The 21,538-nt window shown below is 42.9% G+C and overlaps 2 protein-coding genes across 4 annotated transcripts in view; both read right to left on the bottom strand.

Annotated features, from left to right (window-relative positions):
• Nucleotides 1–616: 616 nt before the first annotated feature.
• selplg (selectin P ligand) lies at nucleotides 617–5,144 on the bottom strand. The gene is made up of 3 exons (XM_048259406.1): nucleotides 4,967–5,144; nucleotides 4,158–4,326; nucleotides 617–3,041 (listed from the first exon to the last, which is right to left on the bottom strand). Exons 1-3 carry the CDS (start codon nucleotides 5,142–5,144, stop codon nucleotides 1,877–1,879), a joined length of 1,512 nt encoding a protein of 503 aa, XP_048115363.1. The 3' UTR covers nucleotides 617–1,876.
• Nucleotides 5,145–5,839: 695 nt separating this feature from the next.
• coro1cb (coronin, actin binding protein, 1Cb) overlaps nucleotides 5,840–21,538 on the bottom strand; it is a 29,549-nt gene continuing 13,850 nt past the window's right edge. For all 3 annotated transcript variants that reach the window (XM_048258525.1, XM_048258526.1, XM_048258527.1), the window contains exons 3-11: nucleotides 18,319–18,441; nucleotides 14,353–14,482; nucleotides 13,526–13,707; nucleotides 12,855–12,974; nucleotides 12,169–12,273; nucleotides 11,811–11,956; nucleotides 10,617–10,674; nucleotides 9,641–9,886; nucleotides 5,840–7,930 (exon numbers count right to left, since the gene is read on the bottom strand). In XM_048258525.1, coding sequence (XP_048114482.1) covers nucleotides 7,811–7,930; nucleotides 9,641–9,886; nucleotides 10,617–10,674; nucleotides 11,811–11,956; nucleotides 12,169–12,273; nucleotides 12,855–12,974; nucleotides 13,526–13,707; nucleotides 14,353–14,482; nucleotides 18,319–18,441 — 1,230 coding nt within the window. In that variant the 3' untranslated portion in view covers nucleotides 5,840–7,810. The remainder of the gene's footprint in view (nucleotides 7,931–9,640; nucleotides 9,887–10,616; nucleotides 10,675–11,810; nucleotides 11,957–12,168; nucleotides 12,274–12,854; nucleotides 12,975–13,525; nucleotides 13,708–14,352; nucleotides 14,483–18,318; nucleotides 18,442–21,538) is intronic.

Genomic DNA, 21,538 nt, shown 5'->3' with positions numbered 1-21,538 from the left:
ACGTACAAGGGCACTCCAAACAGCTGTCTAACCTTCAGGAGTTTGGAATGTACTTCAAATAAGAATCAAGCAGCTACGTTGATTTTGTTCCATTATGGTAATGTACTTTCTGCATGATCATTTTGGATTTTCTTCATGCATTTTTTGATAAAATAAATAAAATAGCATATTACTTTAATAATACAGAGTATTTCAATATCCTCTTTTATTTATTTATAATTTATGAAATTATACAAGATATTCTATAAAACATGTTACATCCAACAAGTGCTTAAGTACACAATGTGCATGCACTTACAAAGAAAAATGGTTTTCTGAAACATGTCTTGTCCTGACAGGGATTTGATAAAGCAGGGTCTGCATTTTCCATCTCCTCTCATCTCCTCTCCTGTGACACTTTGGGGGGATTGGCTGGACGGAGTCCAAGGTCATCGTGCAGTAGCCTCGCAGTTAATGTCTGCTGCTTTCATTCCAGGCGTATAAATCAGGGGTGAATCCCAGCGAGAGCCAGTGCGAGAGCTGTCTGTCTGCACACAGCTGAGGCACCCGAAGAAACACAGTTCTCACACAAAGTCCTGGTTGCAGTCCTGAGTCAACTCAACTCATACAAGAATTGTGGGGTTTTTGTAGGTTTTATTTTTCAGTGCAAGATTAAATTAGTCAGGGAACTTAAAACATCTGAGCCAAAATTCAACCTTTTTCTCAATTAGCCTTACAAAAAATAAAAAAATAAATTAAATACATTTGTTTTGATGCTGTATGGTTAATGGAACCCTGAATCCGAAAATACAGGCCATGTGTGAATGGGGAAATAAAATACAGAAACAACTACAGTATCACTGACTGTATCACTGCTTAGAATGGCTTAGATGAGTAGGTAGGTACACTGCTTCAAGTGTGAGATGCAATGTATGCAATAATACAATAAACATACATGTCATATAACAAAATAGCAAACAGTGCCTATTGACACTGACATACAGCGCTATATAAAGACAATGTGTTGTTGTTGTATTGTGTCAGTAATGAATAAGCATGTTAGAACTGGTTGTGTGCGCTGAAAGGGGAAGTATCTGTTTAAAAGTCCAACTGCTTCCTTTTTGGTGTTTTCAGGTAAAGGGTTGCATGTTGCAAGGAATGCAACCAATCTCAGATCCTCAAATTCCTAACACGCATGTTTATGCAGTAGTAAAGGTTGTTTGCAAAGTAGAGATGTTGATTTATTGTCAGATTGATTGGCCTCTGTCACTTAAAGCAATATAATGTGCGGATGGGTGTGGGACCCCTTGTTATCACTTATCAATGTACTGTTTACTATTTACCATATTTTTGTTCAACATTTAGGGGTGCAATCACAGTGTGTTGAAAAGTGTCTAGGGCCACATTCCACAAAAGTTGCAAAGTGCAATACCAGGCGTTCTGAATGTACAATGCCAATATTATATGTTGTGGTCAGTGTATCATCAAAATTACTTTGAGCAGTTTACATGATGTTGCTTTTTTTCATTTTTGGGAACAAGATTGAAATTCTCAGAATAAATAAATACTTTTGAGGCTATGAATATGTTGAAAACAACACAACTGGCAACTCTATGTACAGATAAGGACAACAGTTTGCTTTGTTTCCAACATTTGTTTTAAGAGGCTGGCATCAAAAGATATTAATCTCCATCATAGCCCTTATGATGAATTCCATAACGCAACTAAAACCAAATATCAGGGTGCACTACACCTTAAATCTGTGACAGTTGTTCATTATCTGGCAGGAAACAGGAAATCTGAAGCAGCCCAGCCCATGTCCATGTCTAGTATACGCTGCTCACTATCTGGCAGGAAACTGGCAATAACGGTTGTGAGAGAGGCTGCCTAGCCCTACTCATGCATCTGGCAGGAAGCTGTTGAGGGTGAGGTTGTCCCCGCAATCGCTGTCCCCATCCGTGTCTGTGACAGGGATGAGGGCGCCGTTGCTCTTCGGGGTCTTGGGCCTCACCACCGGGCCATCACCGTCCGGCAGCAGGGCGGAGATGCACACCATCTCCGTGCCCTCCCCGCCAGATGACCTCAGCCAGGATCGGTACCGGTGCTTGGCGGCGGAGAGCTTGGTGCAGAGGACAATGGAGCACACCATGAAGAAGGTGGCCAGGCCTGCCAGGGAGGCTATGGCGATCAGGCAGTTGTTCACCAGGCCCTGATGCTTCTGTCCCGGGACCGCCGTTTGCAGTGGACAGTCGCTCTTCCTTGGGGTCGAAGGTGGTTGTTTCGATTTGGATGTCATCTTCGTTGTCGCTGTTGCAGTGGTTGTGACTTTTGGATGTGGCCTCGGATGGACGACGATGGCTGAAGTGTTGGACACGTTGGTGGTGGTGGTCAGCACACGCTCGGTTGTCATCATCTTCGTAGAGTCACCAGATGCCCCAGAGACAGTGGACACTGAATCATTAGATAATGTTGTAGATGCATTAGTATGGACCAAGGGAGTTGTGGGTATGGGTTGAGACTTGTGGGATGAGTGAGGCCTGTCTGAAGTTGTGGTGGAGTCTGAAGTGTTTCTTGAGTGATCGGTATGAGATGCCACTCCAGATGAAACATTCTTTGTAGGGGTGGAAGTTGGTTTGATAGAAGAATCGGATGTTGTCTTATTGTCTCCAAAAGCCCGGGGACCCACAGTAGCCGTACGTGTCTTTGGCTGGGTGGTGTCCGCAATATCGCTTGTGTTAGAAGCTGGCTCTGTGTTGGCTAGGTGTTCTTGAGTGTGACTTAAGGTTTGTGTCACAGAGGGCTTTGTAGAGGTCCCAGGAGCCTGTGTGGTGGCAGAGGCGTTCTTTAAAGGACCAGAAGATCCAGAAGCTGAGCTGCTGTTTGTAGCACTGGCAGTTACGCTCACGTCAGAAGGCGAGATCGAGCGTCGATTTCTTGGAGCTTCCTTTTTCATGTGCTCGGGAAAGTGGGCCGTGGTGAGCACTGGAGTCATCAAAACCAACAGGAACATGATCGACAGCACAACCGTAAATGAGTGAGATAACCATGTCATGGTGACCATTCTAGAAAGAAAATATGACACAAAGATTAGTGATTGCGAAGTAAAGATCAGAGAAGATATGGGCTTCTTCTCTATTCCATCGAATGGTTCTGTTTATTACTGACATTGGGTCTCTGTGCCCACACCTTCCGTATATCATAGAAACACTTTCATTTTCCAAAATAAAAAAACATTCATAATATATAAGGAACCCCAGAACACAAAGATCAGATTTTCAAATATTGAAATCACATTTTCAGATTCTAGTTGAATCTAAATCTAAACAATGTACACTGCATGGTTTTGGTTCCAGGGTCAATTACAGAGTCGATTCACCACCCCTTGCAATAGCCATTTACACTGAATTATAAAGATGGTGGTATTGCAAGACAAAATAATAATAACATTAGCAAACCATAGCAAATATACTGTACACCAACATACAACATTCAACTACAGCCACGCACCAATTAGAATGGAGACACCTTCCACCACTGAGCAGTCGAAAAGAGGATGTTAATGCTGACTGATTGCATTACCATAAAAAAACAGTAGTGTTTCTGCCAGGAGATGTTTCTCTATTTCTATAAAACTACCCAATACCATTATGTAATGGTAACAGGAAATGGTAAATCGCGGTACATTGTCCCTTCAGTATCACTTTTAAAATTTACATTGGAAAGCATATTGGATATACTGGTATAATAATTATTGCTAGTATGAAAACGATGACTAAAATATGACAAATGACAAATCTTGACAAATCATTTCTCACAACTAGTGTTGTATTCAATAAAGGATAGGAATAGGATTTTTATACATTCAAAGCAATGGAAAGACTACATCCATTGACATTGGAAACAAATTTGAAGAACTTTTACAGCATTACTTGTCGTGCTGTAAAAGTGTATCATGAACAATCTTCTCATGACCAGAACCAACAAAAGGTATCACTAATCAGGTACAACAAATAAAGACATACTATCAAAGAACAATCAACCACATTCTTAAAGCCACACAAAACAACACAAAAACATATCTTGGGGCAATGGAGGAGACAAAACGTAGCATCTGAATGAAACCTAAGTAGTGTCACTCATATGCGAACACACAACACTTTATTGTAGCAGAGCCTTACCTCAGAGCAGGTGAAAAAGAGAGAGGTGTTAGCAGGAGTGGCAGGACATCACGTTGGGAAGTTTTGGCCAGGAGCACATGTCTGAAGGTGGCCCACAGCTGCGGGTCGTTGGACGCGCAGGCAGGGCCCAACCTGAAAGGAGGAAGCAGGAAGTGTCTCTCAGTCACGTCTGAACGTTGACGGAACTGTCATAGTGTTGAGCAAGAGGCTGCTTGATGCTTTTTTGCAACCTCAAAACATTTCCGCTTGTTTTGTGAATGTGTGTGTGTGTGAGAGAGAGAGACAGATAGTGTGTGTGTATGTGAGAGAGAAAGAGAGAGAGTGTATGTGTGTGTGTGTGTATGTGTGTGTGTGTGTTTGTGTGAGAGAGAAAGAGAGAGAGAGAGAGAGAGAGAGAGAGAGAGAGAGAATGTCACATTGTGCAGTGGAAGTGGTGCTATGTAAAACTATCAGTATGCTATGTATATAATACCTTGCATAATGACCTTATTAGGAAGCTGACTTTTAGCCATATTATGTAAGCATGTTCCTTTCATATGCAGAAAACTGAAAGCACTATAGGTATAGATATCTCATTTGAGGGTTATGATGTCTTGACTTGGAGAGAAGTATGACGTCCATGTGTTGAAGGGTCTGTGTACATGGTTGTGCCTTGAAATAGTAGTCTAGACATAGGAAAGAATGCATAATTCTTTTTGGCAGTCACAAACCATTTAAAAACCTTTGCTTTTGCTCTAGGCAAGGCCTAACGTTTAGAATAACGTTAAGTGCTCTTTAGAGATCCTGTGTAGTGTAACTACTTCTCCTACTGGGCTTAATTTCTGAGCTATGAGCGAATGGAAATGTGGCGGTGATGTGGCAAGCAGCAAGGCCCATCTCCATGGAAACCGCCACTTCCTGTTGTACTGAGTCACTGCTGGTGAGCAAGCTCCTCTTCTTGGGTCCGCAGGGCGCACGTCTCTCTACGTGACTACTCAGCACCTTCATGGCGAAATGTAAACAGTATTGTTAAGGACAGCACTTCACCCAAGCAAGCCACTCACAGGCCTTTAAATGCACAATTGCATCACGATTGCAACACAATTGACCAAAAACCCTTCCCCAACATCCCCAGGGCTTAAAGCCTTTAAGTTTGCATGAACTGAGCTGTTTATATTTTCTAATAGTAAGATGCTGGTTTCACAACTTCTCCCTGAACACGGTCAATACAAGATGGCTTTTCATTGGAGTACTAACTGGTCTTTTGGTGGTCTAACGTTATTTCCACTATTTTAGAGTGAAGTCAGTCCGGTCAAAGCAACCTGAATTTAACCTCACTGACCACATAGGCAGCTCGTTTACATAAAAGTGTATTTTTGTGGCTCAGGTGTGCCTTTGGTCAAATTAGAAATCATTGAAGTATCTGTAGCTGAATAAATATTAAAGCAAGGATATTAAGATATATACTAAGATATACTATACTACATATATACTATATACTAAGATATTTTTCTCTAACACATGAATGAATATGGAACTGAAGGCTGCTTGAATGAATGAATGAGCAAACAAACAACATTGTGAGTGAACGCATAAACAACATGTCTGTCTTGGGACAGCAAGGATCTGTCCTTCCCATCAAGACCACTCAGAAGTCAGCCAACAGCAGGGGCATAAAAAGAACGACAGACACACACAGGAAGTTTGTAAGAATGAGGGGGTTTATTGTGTTTCTCATTTATTTTCACCTTTTCTGCAGGATTGATAGACCGTAGAATGCATGCACAGAACAGTTTTTCCTTTCTCTTGTTTTATTATTTTCATTTTTAAAATGTTCTCAGCTCAGGGTGGAGGGGTTATAGGTGGCAGATGGGAGAGGAGGGGGGGGGGGTTAAGTGAGGGGTAAGTGCCAAGAGGACAGCAGGTCCCCCTCCTTGGCTGCTGAGGCACTATGGGATTTTGGTGGTGGAGGTGTTTTTAGGAGGGGTGAGAGCGCGGGGGGCACTGATCGATCACACACACGCAGACACACGAGTGTCACCACTACATTTACAGAACATGTACACACCCACAGAGGCTGCCACCACCTCGCCTCTGTTGCACCTGTCTTCTCCTCTCGACATCCCACTCTTCAAATCTAGTACATCCAGAGGGCCTACAGCATACCAGGGGAAGGTGGGGGGGGGGGTTCTGTTGGTGTGGAGGAGAGGGGACTAGAAGGGGGAGGTCTTCACATTCGGGGTACATTCAAAAGAGGGGAAGAGAAGAAAAAAAAAGGGAGAGAAAAAGACAGAAAGAAAGAGGAAAAGAAACGAGAGAAAACCTGGCTCTGACTGAGACCTCAAACTATACTGTAGGATTTTGTATCAATCCGCGTCAGGTATTTACTGAACATCCTTCTGAAGTGGAGCCCAAAACAAAAACGCAACATAGCACTTCTCTTTTATTGGTCTTTTTGTTCTTCTCTCCAACAGAAACGATTTGGAAAACAGGAGGCCACAGAAGAGGCTAGTGATAAAATACAACTAGAAGAGTTGTTGGGGTGAAACTCTCAAACACTACATTTCTCCAGTTGGTCACTGCACAAGTGCAATGATAATAATGGCCACAGCATTTCAACTCTCTCTTGAAGACAAATAACAGTGAATGCACTCCTCCAGGAAGAGCCGTCAATAGATTTGATTAATGTGCCTGATTATTGATAAGGGGCATCTTTAATACTTACGACATTTTGCCCCCCCCTTCTAGAGTCTTTCAACCTCCCCCTTCTATTTACTATTCTCTGGGTCAACTAATGGGTCCTCTACATTTTTGAAGACTGTGAAGAAAAAAAAAAGAAAGAAAAACAAAAACCAAAACAAAATACAATCTGAGAAAAATTCAATTTAGAGTAAAACCATTCTATTGCATCACCCCTTGTTACGTCTGGAATACATAGAAAGAGAGAAAAAAAATATACAAGTGGAAAGAATATAAAACGACCACAAGGTGGATTTAGCTATTCACCTTTCAAATTTGGCAACTCCAAAACAAGTTTGAGGAACTATGGCAATACTGATGCTTGCATTAACAAAAGAAATCTAAAATGCAACTAAGCAAGATCTTCGATTCGGCTCAGTAACTTTACAGTTAACATCAGAATGTTCACAAATTTTACAGTAATGACAAAAAGTAAGACAACTTCCAATAATTCAACAACAGTAATAACAACAGAAAAAATGTTTATTCATTAATTGATATTCATGTTCTGTAGGCAAGATCTTAATCTTGCGCCATGAATTCTTAAAAACATTGAGGGGGGATTGGCGTGAAAAATAAAAGTTCATTTTGGAATGTTGTCGGGGACTGTCTTTAGAAACTATGGAGAACAGGTGTTTCTGTACATGTGTGTGTGTGTGTGTGTGTGTGTGTGTGTGTGTGTGTGTGTGTATTTGTGAGTAGATTTGTGAGTGTGAAAGTGTGTATTTGTGTGAGTGTGTGGATAACTGGATTGAAACACGGGGAGTAACGGGGCGTATTCTTTTTTGGCAGTGACAGGCCCCCGGGCCTGTTGGAATATCTCTCCAGAGTGGATGGTGGTTCTGAGCGGTTTTGATGGCAGTCTCTCCATACTCCCTCTCTCTCTCTCCTTCCCTCTCTCGCTTGCTTGCTTGTTTGTTGCGTTGATATCTCGGTTAGATGCCGACCTTGGCAACCTGCTCCTCCAGCTTGGCGATCCGGCGCTCCTGAAGAGTCACCATGTCCCTGAGAGACTTCACCTCCCGCAAGAGCTCCTCCAGCTTCGCCTCGTTTTGCTGAGAAGGAGAAGGGGGGGGGGTACAGGAGGGAAAGAGAGGAGAGAGAGACAGAGAAAGAGAGCAAAAAGAGAGAGAGAGAGAGAGAGAGAGAGAGAGAGAGAGAGTGTAAAAGAGTAAGAGATAGAGCAAGAGAGGAGTGAGAGAGCAAAAGAGAGAGATAGAGCAAGAGAGGAGAGACAGAGACAGAGAGAGAGAGAGAGAGAGAGAAAAAGAGAGAGAGAGCAAAAGACAAAGAGATAGAGCAAGAGAGGAGAGAGAAAACATGAATGACACAATAATTCACACATATTTCAGTATAAGTAAGTATATATACTCTTTTGATCCTGTGAGGGAAATTTGGTCTCTGCATTTATCCCAATCTGTGAATTAGTAAAACACACTCAGCACACAGTAAACACACAGTGAGGTGAAGCACACACTAATCCCGGCGCAGTGAGCTGCCTGCAACAACAGCGGCGCTCGGGGAGCAGTGAGGGGTTAGGTGCCTTGCTCAAGTTCAAGTTGCTACAGACTACATGTGACCTGTATCCACATTGTATGTAGCCAAACAAAGGCCCAACCACATACTGTACACCTGCTGGAGTAATTCTCAATACTTTTTTTGTAGTTAAGAAATCCTACATCACAGTGTCTCTTTTGTTTCATTTCTGAATGGGGTTGTGCCACTGTAAAAAAAAACTGTGCTTTTATTTTGGCCAGACCTTTCCAAAGATGGTATTCCACTAAAATAAAACTCATTAAAAAAAACACATAACCTGATAGTAAATCAGGTTATGTGTTTGTAGATACATAACCTTTAGTAAATCAGGAAACCCTTCCCCTGATTTACTAAATATAATATCTTTCAGGCTGGGAATTTCCTTGACAAGGTCTACCATGTACACGGCTATGTGATTAAGTTGCCTGAGTGGTATACTACAAAGTGAGGTTACTGGCTTACCCAGTTAATTTCGGAACTTACCACTGATCTCAAAACAATAAGTCACTTCAGAAGCAATACATGCAGTAAAGTGGTCACTCCCGAAGCTACTGGGATAAGCCAGTAATCTTAATTCGTAGTGCACTCCTTTGTACAGCTAAGACTGCTAACCACCAGCAAGAGTCACAAACAGACAATGAGGAGAAAGCAGCATCATCCCAGAATCATCATCATCCCAGAAGTGGTCATGCTGGAAAGTCATGAGAATACAGAGCCCACAGAGTGGAACTTAAACTACCTGGAAAACCCCGAGATTGGAGAGAATAGCCAGTTCAGTTCACAAACATGACTGAATGGCTTGGCACATGACCGTGGTTACTAGGATCTCCAGGGGACATCCTATGGCCAGTCATGTGTCATTGTGTCTGAATGCTGGGTTGCTATATTTCGCTGATTTTAAGACTACTGTAATCGGCCATGTAGAACAACTTGAATTTAATTAGGGCTCCAAGACAATATCTACCACATGTCATCATTAATTTAAAACAATCATCCAAATAAAAGAAGGCTAGATCCCGCATGCACAGTTGCGGGCACTGAGATATGATTAAGTCACCCTAACATTACTTGATTTTGTATTGAGTTGAATTGAGTTTGTACTCCATGACTGAAATCAAACTAGCCACTGCCAGTAATTTGCTACCCATTTCCTTCACCTTGTTGCTGGTACACGATATGACCTGCTGATGACCCATATCTAAACCAAGCAGACAGAAACTTGAACTCACTACGGTGGGTTTGGGCGATCCTGGTTTGGTCTCAGTGGCCGTGCCACCATCCGCCTTCTTGGCCGGCTTGACCTCTAGGATGTTCTTCTTGACCACCTTCAGGTCGCGGTTCTTGCCGGGGATGTAGCCGTCCTTGAGGGAGATGAGGATAGGTTCGCCGTTCTTGCCCTCGAACCACTCCTCTGCCTCGATGGCAGGGTCCGGCCCCGCCGTGTCTGGGTAGAGGTCATCCTGGAACAGGTCCGACTGCGCAGGGAGAGAGAGGAGACAACATACTGTAGTAGGTAAAAGAAAACATTATCGGCACAGGAACCAGGGTTTAAGTCAGAAACATGTGCCTGAAGTGATCAGAAATCAGTGATCAGAGCCTTTATGTATAATTAACTATTTTGAAGTCTTAGACGACCCGGCTCATATTTCAATTCTAGCACGATTCCAGATATCTTTAAGTCCGGTGTAGTGACATGAGGGTGACCTACATGATTATTTCACATTCTATGATGTGAAATAATTCTGCTATAATGGAGATATAAATTCTAGATTGTTCCTATGGAATTGTTATTGTGAATACCGGATGTTTTGGAAGCATTTATGCACAGAGGTGCGTTCAAATTTTTGCAGTGGTGAAAAATGTTTTCTTTGAACAGTTAAATTTGAACGATTTGGTGTTAACATTCCATTGTAACGGTTATCGCATTGTTGCCTTCGTCAAACTCGCGTCCAGTTCCACTGTATGTTCGCGGAGAACTACCTCCTCAGACTGTTTGCGATTGTTTGCAAATGTTCGCCGAAAACTCAAGGCTAATGGAAAACTGTTTGCAAACGTTCAGCTATGTTTGCGAATTTGAACGCACCTCAGGTTCCTAGTACAACAACAACAAATGGAAATTGAGAAACAGCGATTTCATCAATGAGAAAAAAAAAACAAAACAGCAGTCATCAGTCCTTCGATCATGTCTGACAGGAAGTAAGTTACCTTTCGAGGGACAGTCATGATGATGGGCTCACATTTCCTTTCGTGCAGTTTGTAAAACCTATGAGAGAACAGAAAACCAAACATGGCCATACTATTTAACACACATTACTGAACATTGTGTTAGCTGTATGTAAAATAAGAGACAGACATTCTATAGATCAAACAGACATAAAGCAGACATAAGACATAAAGTCTGTCAATCCGTAGGAGTTGGACTTAATTTTAGAACAGAATTTCTGAATGGAAAGTGATAGTAATGAATGTTTTTGCATCAACAGTGCATCCTTCTACACATATATGGCCAAAGTTTTGCAAGTTGAGAAAGCCGGTATAGCTCAGCACAATTAATTCTCACAGAGATATAACTCCCTCTAGTGGTCATTCACATATCTCTTATTGATGAATGGCCTCAAGGACAGTACAATATGTCTACAGCCAGATTACAGAGGACTTAATACCCTCATCTGATTTTGTTTCCTCATATCCCATTTGGAATGGACATATTTGTCTTTGCAACCCAATACAGGCAATTCATATGAAAGGAACAGTGTCCTGAAAAGACCCAAATGTCCACTTTTATAATCATTCATAATCCTCTCAATATGAAAAGACAAAGTCATAATACCAAACAGAACTATTCTGGCCCTGCAGATCTATTCTAGAGAGCAGATGATGACCGTGATGTGGGCATGGGGATAAAGTAAAAAAAAAAAAAAAAAAAAAAAAAAAAAACAAATACAACACATCTGTTTCGGCCTGAGGTCTCCGGGAGGTCACCTGGCTTATCACTGAATAGGATTCTTGGAACACACGTGAGAGCGCTACATTTCATTCAAAAATATCATGTTTTGGTGTCCACAAGGGGCTAAAGAAAATGCTGAACTATGTATAAGACAAAAAAAAAACCTGGGAAACAGTCCCTGTGACCGATATGGTATATGGTCTGTCCAAGGGGTAAAGTCTTGCTGCACGGTTTATTTTTCACAGGGAACAAGCCATATATGACAGAACACAACTCTGACCAGACCTATTCTGACCTACTTCCATGTGACATCTGATAAGAATGCCAGGTTGCACCAGCTGGCTTTCACCTGACAGACTTCCCAGACGAGCCTATAGAGGAGTTATTACGAGGAGCCCCTATGCACCCATCTGGTGCCTATTAAGAGTTGGCAGAGCGAGTGGGCGACCCACCGGGAGATCTCGCATTTGTTGACGTCCAGGCCGCGTTTGGGCATGTAGCCCATCCCTCGCTGGGGCTCTTTGCTGGAGAACGTGTTGAGGTAGTGCACGTAGGGGGCCTCGTCCGTGATCTCAAAGTAGCGGATACTACTGTCCCCCTGGGAGACAGACAAGGGACAGACGAGACACAGACACACACACAACAAAAGACACACACACACACACACACAAAAAAGACACACACACACACACACACACACACACACACACACACACGTTGGGTGAGTGTTCTGCATTTCACACAGCTAGTTGCATTTGTAGTGTTGTTCGTCATAGGATTAAGTTATTACTTTGAGTAGATCAAGTCTACCTTTCCACACAGGTACACCACGCTAGTGTCAGGGTCATAGAATGGGAGGAGAACGCCGTTGCTTGTATCCATCTCGTGCACTGTGATGGGCTCGTCCATGTTTTTCTGCGAAAAGACAATGGACGTCACATACAAAAAATAAAGCCCCAGCCTACCTTACCTACCTACCACGATTTCTGCAGACAATATACGGTTTAGGTGCCAACCTAAGGACTAACGTTTCGACGTGTGCCACGTCGAAACGTTAGTCCTTATGTTGGCACCTGAATAATAAAAACTAAAATCCAACATCTTTGTCGCTCTGGTGAACTCTCTCTCTCACACTGGATTCAGTCCTCTCCCGTCGATGCGCTAGATGTGACCCGCAGTAGCGCGGAGGTACATTTGTTTTTCTAAATATACAGTTCAGGTCAGGACCATTGAAATTGAAAATTAACAGGTGGGCAATGATATGAATCTGCATAACCTCACGATATGGATATCGTGCTACCTTCACCGAACAACATTACATTATTACTTTGAGTCAATTTTTTTATTATTTTTATTTCATTATTCAATAACACTGTCTCTGATGTGTGAATGGGTGTTTAGTTTCATTTCATATATATTTTCTACAATCACAAAATTTCTCCTTTAAGGAATTCGGCATCTCTCAGATGGCGAGGTGTTCTGGGGGTGGGGCTTACCGGGTTCCAGAGTGCCAGCTGCCTCTCGCTCATGCGGCTGAATCCTGTGGTGAAGACGTTCCCGTCCGCCAGGAAAATGGCTCTCATAGGCCGAGCTCCTTCGTGGGCCTTGTCTTTCTCCTGCCAATCATATGCCACAGCAGTCGGTCAGTGGTGTGTCCATCAAAGTCATTCATTATCTTTCTGTGTGTGTGTGTGTGTGTGTGTGTGTGTGTGTGTGTGTGTGTGTGTGTGTGTGTGTGTGTGTGTGCACACCCACAGTTTCAGATCCGTCGGTGTGTTTGTGTATTCATATCCACCTTTTCAGATCAGTGTGTGTGTGTGTGTGAGAGTACACACCCACTTTTTCAGATCAATCAGTGTGTGTGTATTCATATCCACCTTTTCAGATCAGTGTGTGTGTGTGTGTGAGAGTACACACCCACTTTTTCAGATCAATCAGTGTGTGTGTATTCATATCCACCTTTTCAGATCAGTGTGTGTGTGTGTGTGAGAGTACACACCCACTTTTTCAGATCAATCAGTGTGTGTGTATTCATATCCACTTTCCAGATTAATCAATATGTGTACAGTTTCAGATTAGTCAGTGTGTGTGCGTGTATTCATATCCACTTTTCCAGATCAATTAGTGTGTGTGTGTGAGACTGCATGTGTGCGTGCTGTGCACTTACGGCGACGATCTGCTCCTTCCGGGGGTCGATGACGCGCACTTTCTTGTCTTTGCAAGCGGTGCAGATGAGACTACCATTGCGGCTCCAGCTCACGCTGAAGATGACGTCGGGGTGCATTTCGTCCAGCGTGATCAGCGACTCGCCCGTCCCCACATTCCAGATCATGATCACGTTGTCGCAGCCTGACAACAAAACAAACAAGCAAACAAGCAAGTCAACCATCCGTCATACGCTCATCTCCTTGCCTTTGCTGATGGACAAGTGCAGCAAAGTTCTTCAACAGTAAAGGTTTGGATGCCTTACAAGTCAAAATAGTCTGCTTTGCCTGAAGTAAGATACGGGTAGTCTTAATATAGTAACTGCCTGAGCGTTGCCTAGTAGCATCCATAATACCAATGATGTTTTGCACATTTGAGCACATGCCAAGATCATTTTCCTTCATTTGAAACATATAGGCTTTCCATATCTAGTCAGAAGACCATTTTAGATATTTTGTGGGTATCTATTCTAAGTGTGCAAGCAAACCTTCAAACAATCAGGACCAAAGTAAACCTGACGTAATGTATCCACGAAGTCAGACACAGATTTCATACTACAAAAACTTCAAACATTAACCTTTAATACTGTTCGCTGTACAAAATCTGTCCGCAATTTCTTTCCAGTGGTTACACTGGTAGAGGTACTAACCAAAATCATGGTCTCCATGTCCCGTGAGCACACAAACTGATTTATAAATATTGTTACTATGTATTTAAACCTCAAAAAAACATCTGCTTTGATACTTAGACATGAATAATTGGGACGGTGCATGCTTGCTGCTCACATACCGGCACTGAGTAGGACGTTTCGGGCGGTTGGGTGCCATGTGACGATGCCCACTCTCTTGGAGTGCCCCTCCAGCACCACCACGGGCTCTGCCATGGCAATGGTGAGGCCGTTCTCAGGGATCTGCCACACCTGAAACACACAAGACACTCACATCACGCTCAGTCTATGTCTATGACGACGACGACGACAACAACAACTTTTAAGCACCTTTCAAGATACCCAAGGTCACATTACAAAAGGAGGGGTACCGGAGGGAGGTTACAGATATCCCTCTCTATCTTCAAAAACCTCCTGAAGACCCAACTCTTCTGACAGTACCGCCTCTCTAAGCACTGCTATCAGCTGGCTTAATCTAGCACTTACCACTACCTTCTTCCCCATCCTGACTATCCCTCTTCTCTCTCTCCACCAACTTCGCTTGGACTGCTATTCTATTCTATGTGAGTAGTACCTATTGCTGCACTAACAATATCCTAGTGGCACTGTACCTTTGTTGTACCTTGATAGTTGGAAGTGGCTTTGCATAGAAGCGTCAGCTAAATGACTAAATGTAAATGTAGAGGCCTCATTGAACAGATGTGTTTTGAGGTGCTTTTTGAACAAGCCCAGGGAGGGGGCACTGCGAGTGTAAGATTGTTCTATAGAGTATATGTTCTATAGAGTATATGTTCCATATGGGACGTCTGTACCCAGGTTATGTGCTCAACATTGACCGTGGTAATTCTATCCTACATGACATTCATTTAAAAAACAAAAAAATAATAGGTATTAATGTTTGTTTTTTTTAACTGATAAAATTACTTTTAGTACATAATGACAAAACAATATTGTGAAGGCGCACATTTGACAAACACATTTTTGTAAGGAAGCTGTGATGTAAACAATGCAAACAGTTGTGCATGGTTTCTGGAGTCATAGGAATACGTAGTTGCAATATTAAGCCTGCAGGTGGCAGCAAAAACTTACAGCCACTACTAATGCTTACTGGGATGACCACATTGCTTGGGTGTGATCATGCCCATATTTATCAACCAATTCACGGAGGCACAGAGAAGAATCAGAAGGAACTTGGTTAGTTTTCTTGTTGCATGGTTGACCAGTGTGAAGAATCAGTGGCCTGATACTTCGAAGTATCATGTGATTTGTGTGTTGATATCGATGCTTGGAAATTGGACTAAATTTCTTAATTTGCACCAACTACTTACTGTATGTGTTTCCTCACCTACATTCTGTCGGCATTATGGGATTGTGTCTGATGCCCTGCACACAACATGGCGTCTATGTGATTTTGAAAACACATTTTACAAAATGTGTTCACACACCTGACAGAGGACAGAGTGATCCAGATTGGCTTTTATTCTACAGCTGCTCTGGCTGATCACATTATATTCTAATAACGCCGCATGTTACGCACATTTAAACCTATTATTAACGTCCGTTTTCCTTGTTTGTGACCATATCTGGATGCATTGGCAACTCCATGTTCGGGGCTGCCGTATGCACAACCTAAACGACAAGAGTGAAAGTAGTCAATACGTTTACTTGTTTAGGGTGCAAATAACTGAACACCCGAGTAGTACCGTACACATAACGGCCTCTGCAACCACCACATGCTGATGCAAAACGCAGAAAAATGAAAGAGTGTCTTTTACGACATTCTTTCCGTATGGCTCACTTGACATCTCAAATGTCTGATTGTCAAAGCAAGCCTCCTGGCCAAATAAGGAGGCAAGGGGTCGGTGAAGTCCGTGCTCCTAAGGCAATGAATGACTCTCACATGGGCCTTATCCAATCAGGCCGGGCCAAGCAGCTACACGTCTGTCCAGCATCTTAAGTGATGGACTGATAAGTCGAACGTTAGTTTAGCCAGTCTAGTCTATGTGACAGTTGTAATTGCACTGAAAATCATTTCTGAATGAGATCTTATCAGTAAATTGCAGGTTTTTTTAAAAAAATTTATAGGAGACAAGCAAATAATTCACAGGGTGTAAAAATACTAAATAATAAACTTTGACACCACTGCCTGCACTCCTTTTTTAAAGATGGTTATGGACATATGGACATATATGGACATATATGGACATTATGAAAATAGTTGTGAGTAAGATAAGCTGATGGTAAGCAAGGTGTTTAGAATATTGCGCCTGAACATTCCAGAGTTGACGCGCCCATGATTGTGAAGTCAAAGTCCTCGCCTGTGCTTTGCGTCACATACGTGCATTAACACATTTCCTAATAAGTCCAACTGTGCTTAAAACAGGAGGAGGAGGAGGTGTGTGTGTGTGTGGGGGGGTCATGTGTAGAATGAAGAAAAACAGTTGGAAATAGTTGACAAAACTATATAGTGCAGATATTGGGACAGTACTAACCATCAAAAAGTGGGCACTACGGATGTAAGTGCTCAGTGCACACTAGCAGTGTACGAAGCGAAGTATGCGGTTTGGGATGCAGCCTTTGTTAGGCAAAAAAAATAGCATAAAATTAGCATTTTCATCAGCTTGCATTATTGTTCAATGCTACTCAACACAGTAATGCGTGTGCTGTGCTAATGGAATGAATCACCTGTGTCCGCAGATCAGAGCTATCAATGTATTGGTTTTAGTGATATGCCAAGGCTGGCGGCATTTAAAAAGAAATCAAAACGATGCCCACTCAGGAACACATCAAGAAACAGTCATCTTACTGTGCACCTGTGCGTGTGTGTGAAAAAATCCCCCTACATTTGTGTAAAATCCTGTTTTAAAATCTGTAACCTGTGATGGATTACACTATATTCTCTCTGCCTAACCAGCGAATACATTGAATTGAAGTGTTTTTGATGACTGACTGAATTACAACCATCCTGCACACATCGCATCACGCATGAACAGAAAAGTTAAAAAGTTAACGCCCCAATAAATGCCAAAAATGCCCCTGAAAATGGACATGCCTCCAGAGTAGGGGATAGAATGGTGTCATCCAATTACCGCTTGATAACAAAGAAGATGATTTAATTTCAGACACACGTGTGCATCCAGGGGTCTTGTCTAAGTAAAGGCGCAAACCAAGACCGAAAAATCCTCTGAGCTTAGGGGTTCAAAACTACCACTTGGTTTTGAAAAGATAATAATAGATAACAATGACAAGCTTATTCCAGATTGATGTTGTTAAGTTGCTTTTCATAACACAGCAGAGAAGAGGAGGAGGGACTAAAAGGGCTATTGGAGAGGGAGAACCCCCTCAACGGCCAAATACTGCGTTATTAACATTAGCAGTGTCATTGGAAGTGAAACTAAATCCCTGTGAATCTGAGCCACTCCAGGATTTAACAGGCTCTTACTTGGCCCAGGCTACATACACCTGAGCATCAGGTTTCCTGGAAATCGGGCCAGTGTTTTTTGTATAATCCTGCACACAGACAGACAAACAAACAAATAAACCACAACGCAAACATATCCTCCTAGGTGGAGGTGATTTCTGAAATTACTGCCTGATGAGTAAGAGACTCATTTCAGATAGGTGTAGTTAAGTTGTTTACCCATAATGATTGTACAATCCTCTGAGTACAAAGTACAAATAAAAACTCTGGGAAATTGGGCAAGATAAGTGACTTTCTGATCGTTCTGTGGTAATGACACTTACCGTGACTGTCATCTGATGAATAGTCTCCAGATTAAAGGGGGAAGAAATTCAAACTTGCTAACAAAAGGAAGTAAATTTCTGACAGATTTGTGGTTTAAAAAAAAAACAAACTGTACATAACTGTAGTGACTACAGTCATCGGAATAGTCACTGGTAACATTAGCGCTTGCTAACAAAAGGAAGTGAATTTCTGATGTGGTGTGTGTGGCGAGACCGCATACCATGTGCAGTCATCGGAATAGTCAATGGGGGAGAAACTAGTGCTTGCCAACAAAAGAAAGTGAATTTCTGACAGGTGTGTGTGTGTGTGTGTGTGTGTGTGTGTGTATGGTGAGGAAACTTACCATGACTGTGCAGTCCTCTGAGCCACTGGCGATGACGTGGTCGTTGTGCGGGCACCAGTCGATGTCCAGCACAGGGCCTGTGTGCCCGCATACGGTGGGGTAGGCCTTATCAATACGCCCAGACTGGAGGGAGGGAGAAACACAATTTAACTCCTATCCTTTCAAAACAATTCCAATTGTAAACGGTCACAAGGGCACTTCAGAGGGGTTAGGATTGCACACCACAATAAACCCTTTGAGACTAAAGAGGACTCCAAAAACAAGGTTTGCAGCATTATGTTATGACAATTGTGTTTTTGTGACATTTGATAAATCATTTGTACAGAGCTTCATGCATGTGACTTGTTTCTGAAAGATTGTAACAGGAAGTGAAAAACTTCCCCCCCAAAATAAAGTGCTTTACATAGACAGCCTAAAAAAGAATGAGAAAATTCTATATTAATGAACACCATGTTCCACCTGAAGATCTCAGAAACTAAACAGTATGACCTCAAACTCTATGAGGGCTTTACAGCCAATCACGGCACAGTGAGCGGAAAAATTCTTATCCAATCACGGTGCTTTGTGGTGACATGAGCAGTCTAGAGGTTTGTGCGCTTCGCTGGGCATTTTCAGTCAAGAGCCAGCGCAGGAAACGGGTGCGTCCCCACTTCATTCCGCTCCTTCTCCACTACATAATCTATTCATTACGTTCGAGATCGCCACCTGACTCGAGCGAAAAAGCACACAATGGGTGCCAAGTGTTTTCAATTACCCCGACGACGGTGATCTGTGCCGCTCGGAATCCAGAGCATTCAGAGCCCAGCGGAAGCCAAGACCATTCCAAGATGCATTCTTTATGCAAATGAACGTGACCTCACCCAGACAGTGCTGCCCTGGGGCTGTCACTCTGGCTGTTGTCAAGGTAACCATATGTCAAAAGGGACAGAGGGTGGGGGGGGATTGATGGGGACAAACATGAGGCTCACAGGTGTGCTGGTGGAGGCTGAGCTCCTGTTCAGCCCATGCAGAAAACAGGAAAGATGGACGAACGAAGATACTGCTCAAAGGGGCATGTAATGTGCTGCCTGGCATTTGAAAGGTAGAAAGAACAGCAAACACTGACTGCCTATAAAACAGTGATTTCAATCTCTTCATTGTAAAAAAAAAAGTTTACACAGTTTGAAACACACTTCACATCCGCTTTTACCTCCTTATCAAAAGAAACAAAGCAAAACCAAAGAAACAAAAATCTCCTTCTTCCCCCTATACTCATCAGAAGTGAGTGTGCAAGCGAGCAGTAGCTGAAAGAGGAAGTGGCAGCTCTGGACAGGACACAGACGTGTGGGGATGAGGCAGAGCGCACACACACACACACACACACACACACACACACACACACACACACACACACAGACACACAAAAAGAGACTTCCTGAATCCGGGTGAAGTGTTGGCGGCAGGGGGGAGAGTGCACGGAGAAAGATGAGGAATTCTGGATAAGGAATTCTGTTCTGCTGGATAAGAGGAAACAGGATGGGACTTGGGAGTGTGTGGATAGTGGCAGCGTGGGCTCCAGTGTGGAGAGTGGGTGCTGGAGGTGGTGTTTGGGGGGTGGGGGGGTGGAGCCTCTACAGTTGGAGAGCTGGAGGGCATTGTCAAATTCACGGCCACAGTCATAAACTGGAAAAGACCCAGCAACATGGCGGAGGCCTCGCTTAAGTTGCTAAAGCTGTTCCGAGAAAGGTGGTGAAGATTACAGCTTGAAAGGATCTATTAGTAGAGCATGATGCTAGCAGAGCCAGGCTTTTATTCGCTGGAGGTTCAAATAACATGTGGCCAGAAAATGTGGCCCATACTTCCTCCCACTTCAAGTTATTTATTTTTTAACTAAATTAATCCGTATCATCAGGAATCATGCACACAAAAAAAGAGGCTTTGCACCATATTTATCTACTAACTAATTTCCATCTGCAGTCCCTGGCCAGGTGATTACTTTGGATAATGCAAAATCAAAATCAAATTTTACATCATGTGGAGGTAAAATCTAACCCAACTGCTTGTGTCTGCTCTGGACTGGAGTCCTATAACTTAACTAAATGTAGAATGCAGATACCTGGAGCACAAAGTGACAGAAGTGATGTGTGGAATTAAAAGGCCATAAGGTCAACCGCGTGGGAACAAAAGGAATGAAATGAGAAGTCACCACAGGACTGGAGAAGTGACTCTGATCAGTCGGAGAGTACTGACCACACACATACAAGCACATGATGAGGGCCAGAGGGGCTCTGATATTCACACAAAACCTAGGCATGCAGAAAGGCCACACACACACACACACACTCACACTCCCGTTCTCTTTGACACACAGGCTCGATCACTCACTCTCATACACACACACACACACACACACAAACTCCCTCTCACCCCGTCACTGCTGACCACATAGCGAGCCACTCTGAAATTCCCACCCTGGCCAGAGGGACACAAACGGACGGACGGACACACACACACACACACATCAACCGGGAGAGGTGCAGCAGGCAGAAGAGAACACTCAGGGTAACGAGAGATTTCACGCTTGACTGGACATTAGGAGGGACATAAGTGCTTATGGCACAGACCCTAATGTATATTAATGACCTTTGAAGGGGCGTAGGGGGTGGAGACTGCCTCCGTCTGATTAATGCTGCCTGTGATTGGTTTTGACCAGCTGAATCAGAGAGGGTTACAGGGGAGTAATCAAGGATCTTTGGCTGAATGGTGCCATTGGATCACAGGCAGGAAGGAATCTGGTGATCTCACAATGGCAAATGGTGCCATTACAGTACCGAAGCCATGACGTAGCGTTGTCAAGGCAGCAAGTTCACTGGATCTAAACAAATCAATCTCACCATAGCGGTGGCTTTCTTAACCTATTTCAATAATTTTACAACGTTTCTAAGATGTTAGTATATTTTTTTTACACTGTAGGAATCACATACTACAACATATATTCAACACGGTCAAATTTGTGACTACAGAGTTTTATTTTAGCATGGGTTTCCTCCGTAAAAGAGATGTACATGTAACTACAGCATGCAGTTAAAATCCTTAAATTCACGTATGCGTTTTGGCTTTATTTTTTTGGCAAAAAACGTCACTCTTTACAGCCTCCAGTCTTTGAAAAGATGTGAAATATCCACTGTTTCTTTCGATTACATGTGCCAGGGAATCCGTGTTATGTGGCTAAGCTGCTGCC

The sequence above is a fragment of the Alosa alosa genome, chromosome 12 (genome assembly GCF_017589495.1).
Source record: "Alosa alosa isolate M-15738 ecotype Scorff River chromosome 12, AALO_Geno_1.1, whole genome shotgun sequence".
Lineage (NCBI taxonomy): Eukaryota > Metazoa > Chordata > Actinopteri > Clupeiformes > Clupeidae > Alosa > Alosa alosa.
Note: the sequence above shows the minus strand (reverse complement) of the source record. Positions and strands in the feature narration are given on the sequence as shown.